This window comes from Schistocerca gregaria, chromosome 2, assembly GCF_023897955.1.
Source record: "Schistocerca gregaria isolate iqSchGreg1 chromosome 2, iqSchGreg1.2, whole genome shotgun sequence".
Lineage (NCBI taxonomy): Eukaryota > Metazoa > Arthropoda > Insecta > Orthoptera > Acrididae > Schistocerca > Schistocerca gregaria.
In genome coordinates this window covers 568,620,063-568,635,169 of record NC_064921.1, presented here as the reverse complement: position 1 = coordinate 568,635,169, position 15,107 = coordinate 568,620,063, and the positions used below count along the sequence as shown (strand labels likewise).

The 15,107-nt window shown below is 42.3% G+C and overlaps 1 protein-coding gene across 2 annotated transcripts in view; it reads left to right on the top strand.

Annotated features, from left to right (window-relative positions):
- LOC126332816 (juvenile hormone esterase-like) overlaps window positions 1-15,107 on the top strand; it is a 75,766-nt gene that overhangs the window by 25,672 nt on the left and 34,987 nt on the right. Inside the window, exons 4-5 of one of the 2 annotated variants that reach the window (XM_049996685.1) lie at window positions 638-823; window positions 4,488-4,684. In XM_049996685.1, coding sequence (XP_049852642.1) covers window positions 638-823; window positions 4,488-4,684 — 383 coding nt within the window. Of the gene's footprint in view, window positions 1-637; window positions 824-4,448; window positions 4,685-15,107 lie in introns of both variants that reach the window. The other variant, XM_049996683.1, reaches the window with a different exon arrangement.

Here is a 15,107-nt window from a genome sequence, read left to right as displayed (position 1 = left end):
AGCCAGGTGGGAAGCCTCCTAATGGATGAAGCTCGCAGCATTTGCTAGCTCTTGCTAGCTCTTGCTACGTGGCTAACCCTGTTCCGATTCCACTGATTTCATCCTTTGTGTTTTCACTTCACAATCACATCGACCAACAGTCGACTTGGGATGTTTTAGAAGGGCAGAAACGCCCTCGATCGATTTGTTTCTCAAGTGACATCCAATAACCGGTCGACGTTCGAAGTCGCTGACCTCTTCCGACTGATTCCGCTTTCGCCGCTTCCCTGCTGACAACAACAGACTCTCCTTTTATGCTGGCGTGTCCGCCTCTCATGACATCTAGCGGTAAGTTGTATATAACATACCGATGTCCGGACACTTGTGTTCAGATAGTGCAGGCACACTGTGACACGTCCGCAGTGCTTCCTCGACCTCGCCCCTAAAATGCGCCCTGTGTCCACAGTCTCGCTGCGATCAGGTGTACTGGCACCGCTCGTCCTGATCCTAGTCGCGCGAGACAAGCGTAACAACTCTCCTAAATCAGGTGCTCATCAATGTATGATGGTCATTATCTCTTATTTTCACTTTTCGTACCATTATAGTTTTCAGATGATTCCCATTCATTCTCAATTTTGCCGACGGTAACAATCTGCAGGTTTCCTGAGCACTGGAGACTCCGTGGTGCCTGGGAACATGGGCTTCAAAGACCAGTTGATGGCTCTGCGCTGGGTAAAGGAGAACATCGCTGCATTTGGAGGGGACCCGGAGAACATTACACTTTTCGGAGAGAGCGCTGGCAGCAGGTCTTGTCATCTCATCATGCTCTCTTCAGCTGCAGAAGGTGAGAAGGCCCATATATTGTAAATAAATAAATAAAAAATAAAATAGTGAAATAGTCCATTTGAGATTAAGTGCTTGACATACGTTCTTTAATTTTTTATGTTTTTCACGACACAGTCACACGAGCATTTTACGAGTGGAGTTCAATAAGTAAAGCAACACATTCTTTTCCGAAAGGTTGGGTTTACATAGCTTTCCAATGCATCATATTGATCCTCACTTTTCTGGCTACAAAGCCCTGTTTTCCAATAATTTCCGTTCAATGCGACGGCTTTACCCCACTTTGTTGGGAGGGCCTACGTGCTCGCATGGTACCGCTCTACTGGTAGACGTCGGATTCAAAGTTTTGCCGCATCAGTAACCACCTCATCATGCTTCCATCGTTTGGCCAGACGGATGGAAGGCGAAAGTGGGAGATCCGGGCTGTAGGAGGGATGTGGGAGAACAGTCCCACAAAGTTTAATGAGCTCGTCTCGGGTTCATATACTTGTTTGAGACCTTACGCTGTCATGAGGAAGCAGAAGTTTGTTTGCATTTCTATAGAGACGTACACGTTGAATTAGTTAATTCAATTTCCTGAGAGTAGCACAAGACATTAGAGAGTTGAAGTTACATCACGCGGGAGGACATCAAGCAGAACAACCACTTTAGAGTCCCGAAGACAGTCGCCGTGATTCTATCGGCTGAATGTACGACTCTGAACATTTCCTTTGAAGAACAGGTGGTGTGCTCCACTCCATGGACTGCCTTTTTGTTTCCGGTTCGATGTGATAAACCAATGTTTCATAGCCTGTGACCATGTTTTAGAAAATTTGTCACTATCAGCCTTATAATGTGCAAGTAATTCCTCATAGATGGTACTTCGTTCCTCTTTATGGCCTTTCGTTAGGCGGCGAGGAACTTAGCAGGCATACGCTTTTGAATACCCAAACTGGCAGACGAATGTGTCAGCACTACCAAGAGAGACGTCCTGTTGAGCATGGAGGTCTTTGGTTGTGATACGTCGATTACCGCGAATGAGAGTGTTTGCACATTCCAACACTGCAGGAGTCACATCTGAGTGCTGCTCACCGGCACTCAGGTCGGACAGGTTTGCAGACCTTGTGGCGATGATGACGGACGCCTTGCCTAACGCCTCAACGCGCTTTTGTTCTCTGACAAGTCTCCATAGACATTCGACAAGCGCCTATGAATGTCTCCGATGCTCTGGTTTTCTGCCAAAAGAAATTCACTGACAGGTCCCCCTGCCTGGAACACACAACCGTTCCAGACACCATTTTGAAGGCCATATTTAGCGCCGCCACCTATAGGAACTTCATGAAACTACATGGGCTGAATTAGGAATATTCCATTATGTCCCACAGCATATTCCGCTTTTTCTCAACGAAATTTTTCTAAGGAAAAAAATGTATGCCTTCAGTATGATGATGACCAGTGGCTGGTATGACCAGCGACTGGTCGAAAACATGTACGACATTCACATGTTTGTGTTGCAAAGAATATGAAATGTAAATAAAAATGTATTCAGATCTCGTTCCCGGGATGTGTTAGCACAAGTCTCACTATCCACTAACTTGTGATGAAAATTAATCAACTAACGTGATGGCACAGTGTTTAGCACACTGGATTTCAAATCTGCTTACAGCCATACTAGTATAGGCAATCAATGGTTGCTATAGATCTTCTCACAGCAATACCAATCCGATTGCTACATTCAGGTTACGACTTATTTTAGTTCGAAAGATTATACTGAGTAGCCGAAAAGATCTACATCAATTATCTCGCTCTCTTCGAGTATTCTATAACTTCATTTTCATACTATTGCTTCTGGCACCTCTGCATTGTATGAGCTGTTTTACTTCTTTCACCTGCAGGCGTCTGCATCTGATACCTCATCTGTGTTGGATATCTCAGCCGATGTGTATTCTTAGAGAACAGAATTCATAATGTTGTGGTATGGTATCAATCCACTGCCGAATACCAATAAATCACCAATCCATTTTGTGCTACCACGCATGATTTCAGTATTTTCACTGTTTCACCTCAATGTTCCTTGCTAAGTCTGAACTCTACTCCGTTCAACATTTTTTCTAGTTATACATATATCTACTATACCTACTATGCAAGCATTTGCAGAATGTATGCCGGAGTGTATATTCTACCCAGTGGTCATTCCATTTTCTAAGGAAAAATGGTCGACTGTATGCCTCTCTTGGAATTCTAGTACCTCTTATCCCTGCTGTCCGGAGAATATGTATGCGGGAGCTAGTGGAATGTTTCTGCACCTTCGATAACGTTTCCCGAAACGAACGTCTACTTCACTGTGTGGATTTCCGTTAAAATTCACACAGTGTTTTGGTAACAGTTTTTTGCTGAGTGAGTCCGCTATGTACGTATCTTCCAGCACGCATCTAAATTGATTCAGAACCTTCCTATATTCCTAACATGAGTGAAGAATGGGTGGCACAAACCTTTCTTTATTCAATATTTAAAAGTCCTGATAGATATTACAAGTTTCTCTGTCACAAAACGTTTGAATGTATTGGGAAAATTGAACGTTGCATGTAAATAAATGATACCACAGATCAACATGGAATACATTTCCGTCCATGCTTTGTGGCGTGTTTAAGCTATAAACTTGCTTTCAACGTTAAGTGTTGGATCTCGTTGACGACTGTGCTTTCATGTTAAGTGCACGATTATGGTGACGGTATTGTACCGGTTGTATATAATTAATGTGCAGCAACTCACAGAGTTCCAGTGTGGACTGTAATTATCGTATGGCAGCGACACTTGGCGGATATTCTAATGTGTTAATGCGGAAAAAAATTGGTTCCGATTTTGGCCACCAAATGCAAACCTGCACTATGAATGCAAGAAAAATGTACAAAAATGTGTACATATGTGAAGGATTAGGAACGGGACGTGGACACAATTTCTCAAACAAGTGAGAAAGACATAATGTTGATTTTATTATTAACGGCAGCTTTCACAATTTGTCTAATATCATCCCTGGAGACGTTGAAGAGATGCTATTCAGCGCCGATTTGCACCTGGTGACCAAAATTGGAACTAAATTTTTTCCAGCATACATCGTTAGTGTACGCATTAACGTATCAGCGTATCTGCCAAGATTCGCTGCCATACGATAATAACGGCCCACACTGGACCTACACGGATAGTTGGTCTTAAATAGCAGTCTCCTGTGCTTTACCAAATTCTTCTCAGATTTTTAAATATCCGTTTTCACCTAAGGCAGTACTTTCTCCAGTTCCACATTAGTGCTGATTTAGTTAATTCTTTCTCACGGCACACCACAAAGACTAGGTGTTAGTTTATAGTATGTAGTTAATGTCACCCAATTTACGTAATCTCCCCGTCATTTCTCATTTAATTAATAACACAAGCTACAGATGTGCATCTGATTCCCAGCCCGATGCACGCGTTCCAGTCGGCCGCTACTTAGTAGACTTGCTTGATAGAGTCGCTGCTTCATTGGCCTCGCAACTTCTATTGTATCTTCAGAAGACCAACGGCACTCCGTCTTAGGAGTTCAAACGGAGACACATATATGTGCTCTTAGCGAGAGACGCCGGCCAGTAGAGCATAATAACACTTTGGTGCAGTTTGCTCCGTGCTGCCTGTTCACCCGTCGCCGGTTGCAGGGCTGTTCCAGCGCATGATATGCCAGAGCGCCGTGGCGTTCCGCGGCTGTCTGGTGCCCATGGCGGAGCGCACGCACCGGCTGGCCCGCCACCTGGGTCTGCAGCAGGGGGCCTCGTCCCACCAGCTAGCGGACTTCCTCAGGAAAATACCGGCCAAGGTGCTCGTAGAGCAGGCGCCCAAGGCGTTCTCCGAACAGGTAACTCACGCTGTCCTCAATCTGCGGTAACGTTAACGTTACATGAGTCCACCAGCATAACACTGTATGAAGCAATTCGGAGATTACTCTTATACGCTCGGTTCTAAGATACGTTCTTTTTTGGGGGTGGAGGGGGGTGGTAAGGGTGCGGGGGCAGGGGGGCAGCGCCATTGTTTCCATCTCTTTCTCCCACTCCCCCCCCCCTCCCTTCCCCCACCCAACTCTGCCTAATATAAACCAATGGATAAATAATACAATACCCTAAATGACTGTTTTCAATGGCACCAATGTAGAATACAGTCAGGTGACTAGAGTCACGGGATAACGATGTACACATATTCAGACTGCGGTAGTACCACATGCAAAAGATATAAAAGATTCTGCACACCAACGTGGTGGCTTTGTTGCCACTACCCCCATGATTTTAAAAATTCTGGTGTGATGTTAACAGTCTCCTACGTCTTGTTTGGTCTTAAGTCTTTCAAAGTTCTTTAATGGCTTCTATATCGATTCCTGTTTCTTATTCTGTCACGTCAACAGGGCAGTCTCCCTCATCATAGAGACCTACAAAGTGCTCTTTCCATTTATGCGATACCTCATCTGTATTTAACACTCTTAGTGTTATCACTCTTGCCTTTATTTCACTGCCGAGTCAGTCCTTCCGACAACCATTTCTTTCTCGATTTCTTTACATTTTTCACGCATCCTCTTTGTCTAGCTTCCCTCCACGTTCTGTTTATTTAATTCCCAAATGACTTGTATTTCTGAATTCCTGATTTTCCCTAAACATTTTTGTACTTCCTTCTTTCGTGGATCAACTGAAGTACTTCTCTTACCCATCGTTTCTTCGCAGTTACCTTCTTCGTACCTGCATTTTTATTTCCACCATCTGTAACGACACTTTTCAGCATGTCTACACCTCTTGAACTCAACTACCTATTGAGCTGTTCGTTATCGCAGTATCTAAAGCCTCAGAGAACTTCAAACATATCTCTTTATTCCTTAGTACTTCCGTAACCCAGTTTCGCGACTTTTGACACTTTCTGGCTACTCTCATAAACGTCAGGCTGCTCTCCATCGTTACTAAATTGTGGTCTGAGGCTGTATCTACTCCGTGGTACGCCTTACAATCCAATGCCTGATTTCGGAATCTCTTCCTGACTACAATATGATGTAACTGTAAGTTTCCCGTATCCCCCGGCCTTTTCGACATATACCTACTCCTCTTGTGATTCTTGAACAGAGTATTCGCTACTACTTGCTGAAATTTATTGCTGAACTCAATTAATATTTCTCCTCTTTGTCCATATTCTCCCGTAACCCTTTCTTCCCATACAACCACATTCCAATCTCCCATGACTATTAGATTTTCATATGTCTCTACGTACTGAGTTACCTGTTCACTATCATCGTTTACTTTCTTTATCTCTTTATCATGTGTCTGCAAAGTGAGCTTGCGTACCTGATCCATAGTCGTCGGTGTTGTCCATATTAATGTGAAGATCACTATCACTGAACTGACAAAGCCGTTGGTTGATTGAGGGTGACTTTTTACGCGGGAATCTTCCGCTAACATAGATGACGGTTTCTTTATTCAAAATGTATTAATTTACGAAATTTAGCAGCATAACTATCCGTTGAGGGCTGATACGACTCATTCTTCATGGTCATGTTGTTGCTATTTAGTTACTGGTCATGAAAACGTATGTGCGACTTTGGTCAATATGGTGAACAGAAGGACATGATTGATCTATGAAGCAGTTGTTGACATTTATGGAAGACAATGAATCAGTGTATGGGAGGCTCTCAGATGCCTCTCTCTCTCTCTCTCTCTCTCTCTCTCTCTCTCTCTCTCTCTCTCTCTCTGCATGTGTGTGTGTGTGTGTGTGTGTGTGTGCATCTGTGTATCTTGTTGCAACACTCCCCTTACATTAGGAAGTTCATGTACCGGTGCCTGTACTAAACTAAGCGTAGATGGAAAAATTGTGTTTGGGGACATGCTGATCCGTTACTCATCGCCAAGAGTATCTATAGAGTCCATCTACATGGAGTTCTCTAGATTACCTCACTTTCGCAGCAGCTAATAGCACCAGTCGTGAACTCGATGAGATATCAGAGTACGATTTAGTGAAAATCGTAGGACAGTGAGCTTGACCTCAGTAACTAACACTTCTAGTAAATTTTAGGGATGCCAGCTTTAATGACGTCTGCATTTCATGCCACAGCAAAATGACAAAATAATTTTATAATCCTAATATCACACGGCAATTTAAGCCAATGGTCCCTAATATGCGATGGTTCTACAACATCATAATGGTGCACGATCAAATAATTACGATTGTCAGCACTCTGGCAGCCGTTTGCTATTGAATTTTGAGTAAGATTTTAACTTTAATTAACGATAGTTAAGCCATCAGAGAACAGTTTGTGCGGCCAATGATCGACGCGTGGCTGTTCGCTATGGCCGACGCTGCGAGATTCTCCCAGCGGTTTTAATGTGATTTAGGTTTCAAACTGTTCTGCCAGACAGAGGTCTAGATTTTTATTACGTTTTTAATGCCTTTAGAAAATAGTTATCGAGTATGTTGCTTCCTTGTGGATGATGCAGCGCCACGTCAGCAAACTGCCACACTGGGAACTTCACGTCATCAGAACGTAATGTATACCTTCTTTCTAGACTGAAGGTCTTGTGCAGCATTACACCACTTACGAGATCTATTTAAAATAAGTTTAACATAGCGGATAGTTACTAATTGGAATCTACTTGAGTTCGCTGTGACAACAAGGAAAATCCTTGTAGGTGGCGTGATCGTATTGATCCATTTTCGTGTTTTGTATTGCTCTCGATAACTACCATATGAATGTTGATCTTAATGAAAAGTTTTAGATAATAGCATACATCCTACACTATGACAAAAGATAGGAGTTGAGCTTTAGCATGTTAATTCTCATTTCAAAAATTACCACAGCTCGCAGTTAAAAGAAATATATCAGAATTGGCCGCTCTAATTATCGTAGGGATAGGAACGAGGTTGTAGAGGAAAGAACACAAGAAAGAGTTACGGGACAATATGAACTTGATATTAGAAAGGAGCGAGGAGAAAAGTAATTAATTTCTGCACATATCAGATGGTATTAGCAAATATTCTGTTCAAGAATCACAAGAGGAGAAGATGTACTTGGAAAAGAGCCGGAGACACGGGAAGATTCCGGGTCTATTACATTGTGATAAGCAACAGATTCCGCAATTAGATATTAGATTGTAAAGCGTACCCAGGTGAAGATATACAACAATCAACCAGACCACTAACTTACCTTTTGCACAGATAACAGCGACGACGCGTCGTGGCAGGGAAGCAGTGATACCTTGGTAGGTTACTGGAGGGAGTTCGCACCACCTCTACAAACACAAATCACCTAATCCCTTAAATTCCGTGGAGGGGGTAATGAAATCTGACGCCATGTTCAATCGCATCGCAGGCGCGTTCGATCGGGTTCAGATCTGGGAAGTGGGAGGCCACTGTTTTCGTCGAACCACTCCATCACATTCCTGGCCTTCTTCAAAAATACCACTGCCGTTAGAAACATTATCGTCATGGAGGGTGGTGCGTGTACTGCAACCAGTGTACGACACTCCTTCACCGTAGTGGTGCCTTGCACGAGCTTCACAGGACCCATGGATGCCCACGTGAATGTTCCCCAGACCACAATGCAGCCGCTGCCACCTTGTCTCCGTCCCACAGTACAGGTGTGAAGGAGATGTTCCCCTGGAAGAAGACGGATTCGCACGCTCCTATCAGCTTGATGAAGAAGGTAGCGGGATTAATCAGACCATGCGACACTCTGCCACTGCGCCAACGTCCAGTGCCGAAGGCCACGTGTCCATTTAAGTCGTAGTTACCGATTTGTCGTTGTGATATAACGTTGGCAGACGCATGGGTCGTCGGCTGTGGAGGGCCATCGCTAGGAGTATTCGGTACACTGTGTGTTCAACGAAAGGATAACGTTCTACGAGTCGGGGCGTGGAATGTCAGAAGCTTGAACGTTTTAGGGAAACTAGAAAATCTGAAAAGGGAAATGCAAAGGCTCAATCTACATATAGTAGGGGTCAGTGAAGTGAAGTGGAAGGAAGACAAGGATTTCTGGCCAGATGAGTATCGGGTAATATCAACAGTAGAAGAAAATGGTATAACAGATGTAGGATTCGTTATGAATAGGAAGGTAGGGCAGAGGGCGTGTTACTGTCAACAGTTCAGTGACCGTGTTGTTCTAATCAGAATCGACAGCAGACCAACACCGACAACGATAGTTCAGGTATACATGCCGACGCCGCAAGCTGAAGATGAACAGATAGAGAAATTGTATGAGGATATTGAAAGGGTAGTGCAGTATGTAAAGGGGGACGAAAATCTAAGAGTCATGGGCGACTGGAATGCAGTTGTAGGGGAAGGAGTAGAATAAAAGGTTACAGGAGAATATGGGATTGGGACAAGGAATGAAAGAGGAGAAAGACTAATTGAGTTCTGTAACAAGTTTCAGATAGTAATAGCGAATACCCTGTTCAAGAATTACAAGAGGAGGAGGTATACTTGGAAAAGGCCGGGAGATACGGGAAGATTTCAATTAGATTACATCATGGTCAGACAGAGATTCCGAAATCAGATATTGGATTGTAAGGCGTACCCAGGAGCAGATATAGACTCAGATCACAATATAGTAGTGATGAAGAGTCGGCTGAAGTTCAAGACATTAGTCAGGAAGAACCAATACGCAAATAAGTGGGATACGGAAGTTCTAAGGAATGACGAGATACGTTTGAAGTTCTCTAACTCTATAGATACAGCAATAAGGAATCGCGCAGTAGGCAGTACAGTGGAAGAGGAATGGACATCTCTAAAAAGGGCCATCACAGAAGTTGGGAAGGAAAACATAGGTACAAAGAAGGTAGCTGCGAAGAAACCATGGGTAACAGAAGAAATACTTCAGTTGATTGATGAAAGGAGAAAGTATAAACATGTTCCGAGAAAATCAGGAATACAGAAATACAAGTCGCTAAGGAATGAAATAAATAGGAATTGCAGGGAAGCTAAGACGAAATGGCTGCAGGAAAAATGTGAAGACATCGAAAAAGGTATGATTGTCGGAAGGACAGACTCAGCATACAGGAAAGTCAAAACAACCTTTGGTGACATTAAAAGCAACGGTGGTAACATTAAGAGTGCAACGGGAATTCCACTGTTAAATGCAGAGGAGAGAGCAGATAGGTGGAAAGAATACATTGAAAGCCCCTATAAGGGTGAAGATTTGTCTGATGTGATAGAAGAAGAAACAGGAGACGATTTAGGAGATATAGGGAATCCAGTATTAGAATCGGAATTTAAAAGAGCTTTGGAGGACTTACGGTCAAATAAGGCAGAAGGGATAGATATCATTCCATCAGAATTTCTAAAATTATTAGGGAAAGTGGCAACAGAACGACTATTCACGTTGGTGTGCAGAATATGTCTGGCGACATACCATCTGACTTTCGGAAAAGCATCATCCACACAATTCCGAAGATGGCAAGAGCTGACAAGTATGAGAATTATCGCACAATCAGCTGAACAGCTCATGGATCTAAGCTGCTTACAAGAATAATATACAGAAGAATGGGAAAGAAAATTGAGAATGCGCTAGGTGACGATCAGTTTGGCTTTAGGAAAAGTAAAGGCACGAGAGAGGCAATTCTGACGTTACGGCTAATAATGGAAGCAAGGCTAAAGAAAAATCAAGACACGTTTATAGGATTTGTCGACCTGGAAAAAGCATTCGACAATATAAAATGGTGCAAGCTGTTCGAGATACTGAAAAAAGTAGGGGTAAGCTATAGGGAGAGACGGGTCATATACAATATGAACAACAACCAAGAGGGAATAATAAGAGTGGACGATCAAGAACGACGTGCTCGTATTAAGAAGGGTGTAAGACAAGGCTGTAGCCTTTCGCCCCTACTCTTCAATCTGTACATCGAGGAAGCAATGATGGAAATAACAGAAAGGTTCAGGAGTGGAATTAAAATACAAGATGAAAGGATATCAATGATACGATTCGCTGATGACATTGCTATCCTGAGTAAAAGTGAAGAAGAATTAAGTGATCTGCTGAACGGAATGAACAGTCTAATGAGTACACAGTCTGGTTTGAGAGTAAATCGGAGAAAGACGAAGGTAATGAGAAGTAGTAGAAATGAGAACAGCGAGAAACTTAACATCAGGATTGATGGTCACGAAGTAATTGAAGTTAAGGAATTCTGCTACCTAGGCAGTAAAATAACCAATGACGGACGGAGCAAGGAAGACATCAAAAGCAGACTCGCTATGGCAAGAAAGGCATTTCTGGCCAAGAGAAGTCTACTAATATCAAATACCGGCCTTAATTTGAAGAATAAATTTCTGAGGATGTACGTCTGGAGTACAGCATTGTATGGTAGTAAAACATGTACTGTGGGAAAATCGGAACAGAAGAGAATCGAAGCATTTGAGATGTGGTGCTATAGACGAATGTTGAAAATTAGGTGGACTGATAAGGTAAGGAATGAGGAGGTTCTACGCAGAATCGGAGAGGAAAGGAATATGTGGAAAACCCTGAAAAGGAGAAGGGACAGGATGGTAGGACATCTGCTAAGACATGAGGGAATGACTTCCATGGTACTAGAGGGAGCTGTAGAGGGCAAAAACTGTAGCTGTAGAGGAAGACAGAGATTGGAATACGTCAAGCAAATAATTGAGGAAGTACGTTGCAAGTGCTACTCTGAGATGAAGAGATTAGCACAGGAAAGGAATTCGTGGCGGGCCGCATCAAACCAGTCAGTAGACTGATGACCAAAAAAAAGAAGCAAATAGAAAGTGTAAGGGAGACAAGGCGAAATGACAATAGGAAAGCTGTGAAGAAAACGAAAGGAAATAACCGTCGATAGGACTTGATTCAAATGGGTCTGAGCACTATGGGACTTAACTTCTGAGGTCATCAGTCCCTAGAACTAAGAACTACTTAAACCTAACTAACCTAAGGACATCACACACACCCATGACCGGGGCAGGATTCGAACCTGTTACCGTAGCGGTCCCACGGTTCCAGACTGTAGCGCCTAGACCCGCTCCGTCACCCCGGCCGGTGTTGGGAGGACGCTCTCAGCACACAGAAAAACAGAAAAGTGGGTGAAATTAAAAGGAAGGGTGGCAACAACAAGAGTTTGATGTGAATTCCTCAGGTGAACGCAGAGGAGAGTGCTAATGGGTGGAAAGAGTAGGCTTAATGTCTGTATGAGGAGGGAGGACTTGTTTATGGGTGTAATAGAAGAAGGAACTGCAGTTGAGCCTAGCGATCGTAGGCGCTGCAGTCATGGGCTGTGCTGCTGGTCCCGGCGGAGGTTCGAGTCCACCCCCGGGCATGGGTGTGTGTGTTTGTCCATAGGATAATTTAGGTTAAATTGTGTGTAAGCTTAGGGACTGATGACCAAAAGTCACATAAGATTTTTTTTTTTAAAAAAAAAGCTCCAGATGATGTGGAAGACACAGGGGATCCAGTACTGAAATTTAATGGAGTTCTAGAACAGTTTAGATCAAATAATAAGGTAAAAGGGATAGATAATATTCCACAAGATGATCTAAAATCATTGGAGGGTGTGGCAATTAAATGACTATTCGAGTTTGTGTGGAATCTAAGAAACTGGTGACGTACTATCATGCATACATTTCCGAAGATAAAAGGGGAAGTCAAGTGCGAGAAATACTGCACTTGCATCCAAGCCATTGACAAGGACAATATACATACAATAGAGCGGAAAATAAATTTGAGGATCAGCTAGATGGTGTTCAATTACGCTTTAGAAAAAGTAAAGACACTAAAGAGGCCATTCTGACATTTCACCTGACAATAGAAGCAAGATTGAAGAAAAATCAAGACACGCTCTAAGGCTTTACCTACAAAAAGCGTTAGATTCTTTGAAATGCTGGAAGGTATTCGAAAGTGTGAGAAAAATTGGAGTAAGCTGTAGAGAAAGATGGGTAATATGTAATATGTGAAAGAACCCCGAGAGAGCCCTAAGACTGGAAGGCCAAGTACGAAGTGCTGGCAATAAAAACGGCGTGAGACGGTGAAGCGGCCATTCGTAGCTACCGTTTAATCTGTAAATCGAAGAAGCAATGACGAAAACAAAAGAAAGGTTCAAGACCGAGATTAAAATTCAAAGTCAAAGGATAACAAAAACAAGGTTTGATGATGACATTAATATCCTCAGCGAAATTGAAGAAGAATTACAGTATCTTTCGAATGAAATGGTCAATCTAATGAGAACAGAATATGGAGTGAGAGTATACCGGCGAAAGACAAAAGTATAGAGAATAGCGAAGAAAATTGATTATCACAAAACAGACGAAGTTAAGGAATTTTGCTACCTCAGCAGAAAATTACTCATGATGAAAGAAGCAATAAGGACATAAGAAGCTGGCTATCGCAGGTAAAGAAAGCATTCCTGGCCAAGAGAAATCTACCAGTATCAAACACAGTCCTTAAATTAAGGAAGAAGTATCTAAGAATGTACAGTTCAGTACGGTATGGTTGTCAATTGTGGAAAATGAGAAAACCGGAATAGAGGGGAGTTGAAGCGTCTGGAGATGCGGTGCCACAGAAGAGTGTTGAAAATCAGGTGGACTGGTAAGATAAGGAAAAAGGAAGTTCTGAGGAAGTTGTCAGAAGAATTGTAACATACGCAAAAAACTTACAAGAAGAAGGAACAGGATGGTAAGACATGTATATATTCAGACGCCACTGAATAACCTCGAAGGTGCTAGGGGGAGCTGCAGGGAGTAACAGCTGTTGAGGAGGACAGACAATGGATACATTTAACAAATAATTGGAGACGTAGGTTGTAAGCGCTACTCTGAGATGATGAGGTTACTGCAGGGGAGGAATTCGTAACGGAATTCATGAAATCAGTCAGAAAATGGGGTAATGTTCACCTTATGAACTATTGATATAAACATTACTCAATTTATTTTTATTGGGAAGGTGAGAGGCAGAATCTTAAAGGCAACGTTACACTATCATTAATGTCTCACGGATGGAGTGGTCTGCTATTTTATGTTGGACAAAATTGTTTTAGTTAAATATTTTATATTTATTTATATTCCTTGGAGTTACGTAAAGTAAAAACCATCGAGAGTTGAACACAGAAGTTGTACACAAGGAGCAGATCAAAACGATGATACAGCTAAGGGTAGCTCAGCAGAATCGAATACGTTACAATGTTATTCTTGAAGTTTTCCCGGCGGACATAATGATGAAAGATGGTGGAACGTTACAATGTTGTACAAAAAATAAAATTTTATTTAGCAGCCTTTCGGGTAAAGAAATATAAATACTACGATGTTTGGGCCTAATAATCCCCAGTATCTCTTATCGATTGTAGATGTCCGACAAGAAATTATTGACTCATAACAGCCGCATTGCTGTAGGTATTATATGGATGTGAATCGTGATTACTGAATAAAAGACAATAAAAAAAATACAAGGAGTAAAAATGTGAATTATCACAGCAGCGAGGTGATTTAAATGAAGAGATAAAATGCGAAATGTAAATATTCGAAAGAAGTGGAATATTGTACTGTGTAAAGAAAATTGGATGAAAACAAAAAGAAATGCATTCAACTTCTACAAAGAAAAGCTCTAGCGAGATTATCACGTCAGATAGCAAAACGAAAAAGAGATTCTGGCGGCGGAGGAAAAGACGGGAATCGTAACAGGCCATAATTGGCCTAATACGGCAAGTATAGACGGAAAAAATGACTGCTGTGAGACTATGCATTTGAGCGTCACTCCGTTTATTACTATAAAAATGGAACACTCCGTTTATTACTATAAAAAATCTAACATGTTTGCTTATGGATCGACCTCACGATATGAAAAAAAATCTAGAAAATCTTCGAAGAGAACCGGTCCCAGACATTTGATTTTTTATCACGTGTTTGTGCCGAAATATAAGGAGGACTTGTCATATCATAGGCGAATTGCGCACCTGTGCAGTTACAAACTGCGTTTGTGTGTGGCGGGTTGTAATGGAGCCTGCAGTACTTTGTAAAGGTCATCCTTCAAGTTTGTGGACGATCAGGGAATGATTGTAATAGATCTACATCTACATCTACGTGATTACCCTGCTATTCACAATTAAGTGCCTGGCTGAGGGTTCAAGGAACCACCTTCAAACTGTTTCTCTACCGTTCCACTCTCAAACAGCGCGCGGGAAAAATGAGCACTTAAATTTTTCTATACGTGCCCTGATTTCTCTTATTTTATCGAGATTATCGTTTCTCCCTATGTAGGTGGGTGCCAACAGAATGTTTTCGCAATCGGAGGATAAAACCGGTGATTGAAATTTCATGAGAAG